We start from the raw sequence: 8445 nt of genomic DNA, 5'->3' as shown, positions 1-8445 counted from the left end.
ATATATAATAGTGCACTTTTTAAAATTTAGCATGTAAAAATATATCTTCATAAAGACCGTTGACTCGAGAAATGTCAGGCTTTTAAGAAAATGGCCGCTTATCAATTAATCGTTAGTGGATCAATAAGATCAGTCAACTTTAAATTAATTCATAAATCGATAACTTGCATCCCACTATGGAGGGAACAATTTAATTTAGAAAAACTTGAGTCCACACTAAAAACTATAGTAAAATAAATATTTTCCCAGCATCCTTTGCAGCTTGGACATCATTCAGACATAGAGATGATTTCCTGAGTTTGTTTCAAAATTCAAAAAAGTGAAAAGAAAACACCCATCTTTGCTGTAATCTGTTTCATACAAATACTTGGTTTTAGTGTAAATACTGTTTAAATATAAGAACTAATCAGCACAAACACCATTTGCCAGGCTGTCATTTTAAACTGTCTTTTCCCACCTCCTACATCTGCTTTCCTGTTTGTCAGCTGTAGCTCTGCTTCCATTTCCCAGCATGCAGTGCACAGTGATTTAGTTTCTATTTTCTCACCTTAAAAAGAGATGTAAACGCTTTTATCTGTGATCTATGAGGGATTTTGAGTTGTGTTGACATTTGTCACATCACGATATAGGTTTGGTTTGATATCTGTGTTGAAGTTTAGTTATTGATAGTAATTCTGAAACTGTTACCAAGAGGTCTGAGACGGGGGGACATGTGAGTTGGTCATTTTTAAAGGCAGTACCCAACGATGGCACACTATATTGGCTGCCACATGGCAAATGTTAATATGTTAAATATTAAAAGTTTAGCTTTAGCTTCTTCCATATTTTATTTTATATTTTTTTCAATTTAGGTATTTATGGTTAGCGTTTGATCAGAACTGTGGCCACCGAAGTCGGTTCTCAATATTTAATTTAATGCCCCTTTTTTTCATTCCAACAATATTGCAACATTACTGGACAGTCAGGCCACAGTTCCTCCAACACAAGGCTGAGACTGAATGTTAAAACTAATGGTGGAAAACAAAAATTTTTAATTTTAATTCTTATAGTTGAATTGTGTCCACATATTGCTGTTGATATCTTCATGATAGCTTGCGACTTCCCAGGTCTTATCTTCAATTATAGCTCTAACTCCCACTTTTCTTTAGTATTGAGGGTGTTTTCTGACACGCCAGCTAGTAACATCCTATTAATGTGTGTGATAGGATTCTTGGTAAACAAATGCATCATTTTCCTCATACCTTCATTTCTGTTTACAGCTCCGGAGGTTCTTGGCCCAGAGAAATATGACAAGTCATGTGACATGTGGTCGTTGGGTGTCATTATGTATATCCTGTAAGTCAGGTTTTGTATAATTCCTCAAATTTTTACTGCATGTGTGGTTTTGTATTTGATGCCATAATGATAGTGTTATAAATTTCCAACAGGTTGTGTGGGTATCCTCCGTTTTATTCTAACCACGGCCTAGCCATCTCTCCTGGGATGAAGAAGAGGATCAGGATGGGCCAGTATGAATTCCCCAATCCTGAATGGTCTGACGTATCAGAAGAAGGTAAAACTACACATTTCCTGTTTGATGGTATATGTTATTGAAAACTTAGAGAATACTTAAAAGATTGTTTCAAAGACAGATGTTGAGGAAGAAACCAAATTATTTTCTACCGCATTTTATATTCAGTAAAACACGATAAATTTTATAGTAGTGGGTAAAGTTTGGTGATGGTTTACCAAAAAAGAATGAAATCAGCCTGCAGATGTTTTTTGCTAATATAAATGACTGATCTTTGATAATGCAGAATGGATGGAAGAGAGATACAGATCAGTTCTGAGTAAATCCTTTGCAGGGTTTAGGCAGGATCAAAGACTCTCATTAGCCTGTAGCATAGCTTAATGAAACTAAATGAGTGGTTGCAGCAACACTTATTGACAGGCCAACACTTCAATTATTTTATACAAAAAAATATAGTTTGATTTGTTTTAAGTGAAAACCAAAGTTTTAGGTGTTAGACTACTGAGTTTTGTTTCATTCTAAAACTGTCAATGGGATAGTTTCTATACTGTCTTGTGTGAAATTCTCATTTTCTTCATAAATGGTATTTCATGACTTAATGATTAACTTCCTGCTCAATATGAAACATGTCACCGAAACATCCAGACTGATCTAAGTCTCATTAAGGAATTGAAACTGATACAGGGGTTTAACCTTTTTAATTTTTTTAAATTTCTGTCATTATTTAGACGTTTGAAAATGAGGTTCGGTTTTCTGACTAATATGTCAGTTTTAAAAAGAGAACCAGAGTTGCGTGATGTCGATGTTCACTTTTCCGATTTCTCTCTAAATGCGTGGAATATTTAAATGATCCACGAGGTTGTACTTTGCTTACAGAGCACTATACATGCAGTTAGTTTCCATACCCTAATAATGATAATTAAGTACTTTATCTCTGCTTTTATCAACATATTTGGATGTTAATAAACCACAAAAAACAGTGTTAATAACAAATGGTGTGTAACTTTGTTGGAGTTAAAACTTTATTGCTGCATTGTTGTATTTGATCTTTGACTAAAGAGCTAATAAATGAAAAACCTTGTCTGCATATCTTATGTTTGCAGCTAAACAGCTGATCAGGACACTTCTAAAGACCGAGCCGACCCAAAGGATGACCATCACAGAGTTCATGAATCATCCATGGATCAATGTAAGAGCCAAAACAAATGAGTTCTGATTTATTTTTTTGTTTGTTTGTTCTGGCCACTGAATTAAGCTTGGGATGTGGTTCTTTGTTTCCTAAAAGCAATCAATGGAGGTTCCTCAGACCCCACTCCACACCAGCCGGGTTTTAAAGGAGGAGAGGGATGCATGGGAGGAAGTCAAGGTGAGACTTTTGGCTCTTTGTTTACTGGCGTTTTGATTAGTTAGAAAATACAGCCACTTATATCAGAATAATTATCTCTGTATTTATCCCAGAAATTTACATCTTGCCCCTTTACAGGTTAGTTTTTATGTTCAGACTACAGGGCAGATGTATGAGACCTTTGCACCTGTCACTGACAGTTTTTGTTGTAATTCTGTGACTTTCAATATTATCTAAGCACAGTTCAAAATTAGTATCTGAGAAGTGTGGGGACTATTATTTTTGCACCCGAGCCTGTCGCAGATGTAATTTTAGGAGTTTACCTATCAGAGAGCAAACTTTATGAAGAAGAGTGTTTAAATGGGTCGGACACGTAAAAAGATGTTTAGAAAGCTTCATGCCACACCTCAGTTCTGGTTCCAACCTTGTTTATTTCCAAAACAAAAACTTGTTCCAACTTCAGTGTTGCTTGGAAAAATATGTTACCAGCAGGAGGAATGAGACTATGCTTTAAATCAGCTTTGAATCATTTTCATTTATTATTATTTTTTTGTTCTGTTATTTTTTAAAGGGATATACAGTATTACTTTTTGTTTCTTGTGGTCTTGTACTTGTATAAAGTACTTGAAAAAAAATTACTACTGGTATGTAAAAGTAATATTACATGAACAGAAAATGACTGGTAAAAATAAATTTCACCGATGAGAAAACTACTCAAGTAAAAGTCATAAAACTGTTCACAAAAATTGGGAAAGTCATCATCATCAACTTTATTAAAGACACAAAATAGGTCCATGGAAAATTATAATTTAAGAAAAAAAAAGAAAAGGAAACAATCTCATAAAAGAGATAATAATCACATAAAACAAGTCACTGAGTTACAGAGAGGCTGTTGGTCACCAGTGATTCCACATTCTGGACTTAAACCTGTCTGAGCTTTGTGATATATCCGTCAGTATCTTGATGATATTGTTTGTAGAGACACGTAGCCTCCACATAAACCWATACATAAGGTTTCGTAAAACAGCATTAAAAGTGGAGACACCAACAAATAACTGACTAGCACTAGTCCATCTCGGCATCCTAAGCAGCGACCTCATTCCATCATTATATGCCACTTTAAGTTTCTGTAAATTACTTTGTTTATACTTTTTCCACAAGTGAGCAGTATACAGAGAAGTGCAAAATGCTTTAAAGAGAGCCACTTTCACTGGAACGGAACACATCCCAAACTTACGTAACAGCATGTTAGCTTGTGCATACATTAAATGCCGTTGTCTGTTAATGTCTATATCCTCAGTCAGATCATCAGTTATGTAGTGTCCCAGGTATTTGACAGCAGTACACACCTTAAGAACAACACCAGATAAGGAGAAGTCAGGAAATACCAACTTCTGATCCTCCTTGGTTCTTATAATCAAAATGTTACTTTTCAATGCATTGTACATAATGTCGTACTCCTGACCATATTGTGATCAGGTCCTCAATAGTTGTTGAAGACCAGCACTACAGGGACTAAAAATAACTAAATCATCAGCATACATAAGATGGTTAATTATGGCCCCACCAGCAACACATCCTGTCCCACAGTGCTGTAGCCACTTTGATAAATCATCCATATAAAAAGAATAGGAGACAAAATGCCTGTCTAACCCCATTTCTTATTTTAAAAGGGGCTGACGCACAATTACCCCATCTTATGTACATTAACTGATGCGTATACCAAAAGGACAAAATTCTAATTATASATCTGAGAACCCCTCTGTTGTACAGCWTAAAAAATAACTTCTCATRATTAACCCGATCAAAAGYCTTTGAGGCGTCAATAAAACACATAAAAATTGTAGAATTATACAAATCTAAAATCTCTTTCAAAGCAAACACACACATATCTGTGCCTTGCTGTGATTTAAACCAAACTGGTTATCTGAAGTAAGGAGAAAATGTTCTCAATATAACCCTCTCCAGAACCTTTGATAGTACACTGGCCTAGGCTATGGGCCGATAATTATTCATGTTTTTTATCTTGCCAGCTTTATCCTTTATAATAGGCACTGATATAACAGCTAAAAGCGAATCAGGTAAAATGCCATCAATATTAGTTGGCAAACCTGTTTTATAGTTATTCATATTCTTTATTTCCTTCCAGAAATCATGTGTGCAGTTATTTTACATTTTTCTTGCAAGCAAATTAGACTTAATTGTATTCTCATTTCTTTTAATAAAATGTAGAGCATWTTTAAAAATTGCATTAGCCYGTTTTTTATACTCAAAAAGGAGGCCATGCTTCTGTCTGCCTCCCTCAACCCAAGCCTTTAAAGGCCCGCCTGGCCTCAGCATGAAGCTCCTTCACATGCTCATTCCATCCTGGTTTTTCTTTGTGCAGCTTAGTCTTATACAATGCCTTACTAGAGACACGAATAGACTTCACAATATTTTCATACGAGTTGCACAATTCTTCACCATGTAGTGGGTTTTTACAATTAATRTCACAGCATGCTACAGCATCCTTTGTCAACGCAGTGTGTCAGAATGAGCTGACATCATACATCAAGGTCCTTCTCAGTCAAATTAGACCAGTCTAGTTTTCCAACACTCAAATTATTGTGAGCAGAGTGAACAGCAGGTAGATTACTAATATTTACAGATACAGAAAGAGGCATATGATCAAAAGTTTAGAGCTCATAATTAATCCTCATTGATTCGATAGTCTGGTGAGTATAAAAAATTTCTTTACAAAAAATATGTACACTACAAAAAAGAGCATTAAGAATGAAACACAATGTTTGGTATCGGGAACATAAAAATCCACTATTTATTAAATCACAACTTATGAAATTTATGGATTTGGTACAATTTAAAACTGCACAGGTGATGTTTAAAGCTAGAAACWATATGCTTCCAAAGAATAATCAAAGTTTATTTAAAATCAGAGAGGGAAGGTATGAACTGAGAGGGAAGGGTMATCTAATGCAACCATGTGTACKCAGCACTCTTAAAAGTATGTGCATATCAGTTTGTGGGGTGGTTTTGTGGAACGGTTTAAATGATGCAATTAAGCAAAGTAAAAATATTGCGCAATTCAAGAGAAAATATAAGGTGTATATWAATAATGTTTACAAAAATGAATGTGATAAAATGCTATGTTAATTCTAATTTGTGTGTTAATGTTTRTTAAGTTCTGATCTATAGATGGTAAAGTAAATTGTAACTGGTTTAAGAATTTTTATGAAGTCTTAGGAACATGACTGGATAAGCTATTTCTTCTTCCTGTTCTCTTTTCGAACATGAGTTATGTTTGTTATATTTTGTTGGAAATTTTCTGTTGTAATTAATGCTTTATTATTTTATGTGTTTTTCTCCTGTATTTGTTACATGTATGTATATGTTTTATTTTACTATTTTATTATTATAATATTTTTTAATTGTTCGAAATAAAAACTAATTAAAAAAAGTATCAGCTGTATTAATGCAGTGATCTAGCCATTAGGTTGTACCCCATGCTTCACTAACGTATGTGAAGCTGTCCTCAGGTAGAAACTCCTTACTAGATAGAACCAGACTAGTATTAATACAGTGATCTAGCCATTAGGTTGTACCCCATGCATCACTAACGTATGGGAAGCTGTCCTCAGGTAGAAACTCCTTACTAGATAGAACCAGACTATTATCAAGGCAGAATTGCATCAAGTGATTCGCAAATATTGACCTTTTTATCAGAGATGTCTGCATTCATGTCACCCACAATTAAAAAAAAAAACAAGTGGAAGCATTTTCCTGGATGACAGACATAAAATAAGATAACCCATTAAGATATTCATCTTCATTCCTGTGACATTCATACGGTGTGTACATATTGAGAATGATGACCTTCTGCTCACCATCACTAAACTCAATTCCAATGGCCCAGTCAGCATTTAATCTGACCACCTTAACCAGCTGATCATACTTTTTATGCCATAAAATAGCAACACCACCAGGTATTCTACCATAAACTATTCCATCACTTAAATCAGTGGTAGATTCGCCCACCCCGTAAAAGTCTTTATGCAGGAAATTAAATCCTTCCAAGTCTTGTTTTGGTAAAAAAGTCTCTTGAACACACAATACATCACAGTTCGCCAAGAGAGTATTAACAGTTAAACGGCGCAGGTTATCCAATTCTTTAGTCCCAACAGATAATCCTCGTGCATTATAAGAGACAATATTAATATTCATTTAATAGTACTGACTCAAAAGTTCAACATCCCTTCAACTGAGCATCAGATACAGAAGGCATCGAACACTGCTGGGGAACACCAATACACCCATCCTTGCTTCTCTGGACCTACAGGCCTCATAGAAACGCCGAACAAAAATGCCAGCTGGCCACAGCTGTGGGTCATACATGTCCATCACGTCTTCACATTCAGCAGTGACGTGAAATGAGCTGAAACTTTTCAGAATAGAATCGACCGGTTTCCCCAGTTCATCAGCCTGATAATAGCATAGAGTGTCAGTGTCGAGACTGGGTGCAAATCGTGTYGCAAAAACACTCACCACCCTAGTTTTGACCACTGGGATGTTGTTATCCGCGCTGGTGCCAGTTATTGCATCTTCTTGCTCTGTTTCCGTGAGGCACCGTCATTAGACTCTCCGTCAAACAAAACAAGGCTGTAAAGCCAAGTTTTGATCTTTCAATGGCTTTCTTATCCCTTTCTTTACCACACTGGTCCAGGGCGGGGATTCCAGCAGGTCCTGCGACAGCTGGACTTGCGAGTGGTGAGCAGATGTCCTCAGCTACTGTGACGCTTCCTCACAATGCGCACTACATCGGTCCGGTGCGCTTGACCAGGCAGGTCGCACTTCTCGACTGCAGTCACCCGGCGATCCAAAGCTGCCACCTCCAGGTTCTCATTCACAGTGGCCTGAGTTTCCAAGGCCTTCTTTAGGCAAGACACCTCCAGGCTCACCTGCTCCACCCTACTGAGTAGAGCAGAGGCATCCATGTTGCCAAAACCAACTGGTGGAAGTACATCCAGATAGTGCGAAACAAATCTCGGGATGTTTTCACCACACTGGTTAAGCACACTGAGACAGTCCTTTAAATTGTTAACATCCTTTTGAGGGCCTTTGTGTTTGATGCAACGAATCGAGGTCGTGCATAACTCAAACAATTGGCGATTYGATTCCTCGATCCATTCAGAGGAGAAATAGTTTGAGGCTAATAAAACTATTTCCTYCTGAGACAAAGTTCTCATTTTTGTAGCAATGAAGCTCAGGAACTCATCTTTTACTATAACTTTCCCATCACCAGTTTTATAAATGTAGATTCCGCGCTTTGTTAGAGCATCTGATCCAGGACGTGACACACCCTCATATCGCACCACCGCCATCTCTCATTGAGCAATACATGTATATTCTTTGCTCAGTTTACTCATCTAGGCTTAGTGGAGCCAGTTGACACGACTTTGTTGGGTAAATTCAACACTTCATTTTTTTTAGAGCACATATACACCTTCTTTCATGATAAGTTTAAACATATTTAATTTTGTAACGAGTAACTAGGTGTTACATTTTAAAGTAAAGATGTAAAAATATCATTTTTAGC

The 8445-nt window shown here is 36.4% G+C and overlaps 1 protein-coding gene across 1 annotated transcript in view; it reads left to right on the top strand.

Moving 5' to 3' along the window:
- The window catches only part of mapkapk2a (MAPK activated protein kinase 2a), a 38583-nt gene that overhangs the window by 28005 nt on the left and 2133 nt on the right, over positions 1-8445 (top strand). Inside the window, exons 7-10 of the mRNA XM_014002062.1 lie at positions 1260-1335; positions 1428-1552; positions 2614-2699; positions 2796-2876. Coding sequence (XP_013857516.1) covers positions 1260-1335; positions 1428-1552; positions 2614-2699; positions 2796-2876 — 368 coding nt within the window. The remainder of the gene's footprint in view (positions 1-1259; positions 1336-1427; positions 1553-2613; positions 2700-2795; positions 2877-8445) is intronic.

This window comes from Austrofundulus limnaeus, unplaced genomic scaffold, assembly GCF_001266775.1.
Source record: "Austrofundulus limnaeus strain Quisiro unplaced genomic scaffold, Austrofundulus_limnaeus-1.0 Scaffold11, whole genome shotgun sequence".
NCBI lineage: Eukaryota > Metazoa > Chordata > Actinopteri > Cyprinodontiformes > Rivulidae > Austrofundulus > Austrofundulus limnaeus.
Note: the sequence above shows the minus strand (reverse complement) of the source record. Positions and strands in the feature narration are given on the sequence as shown.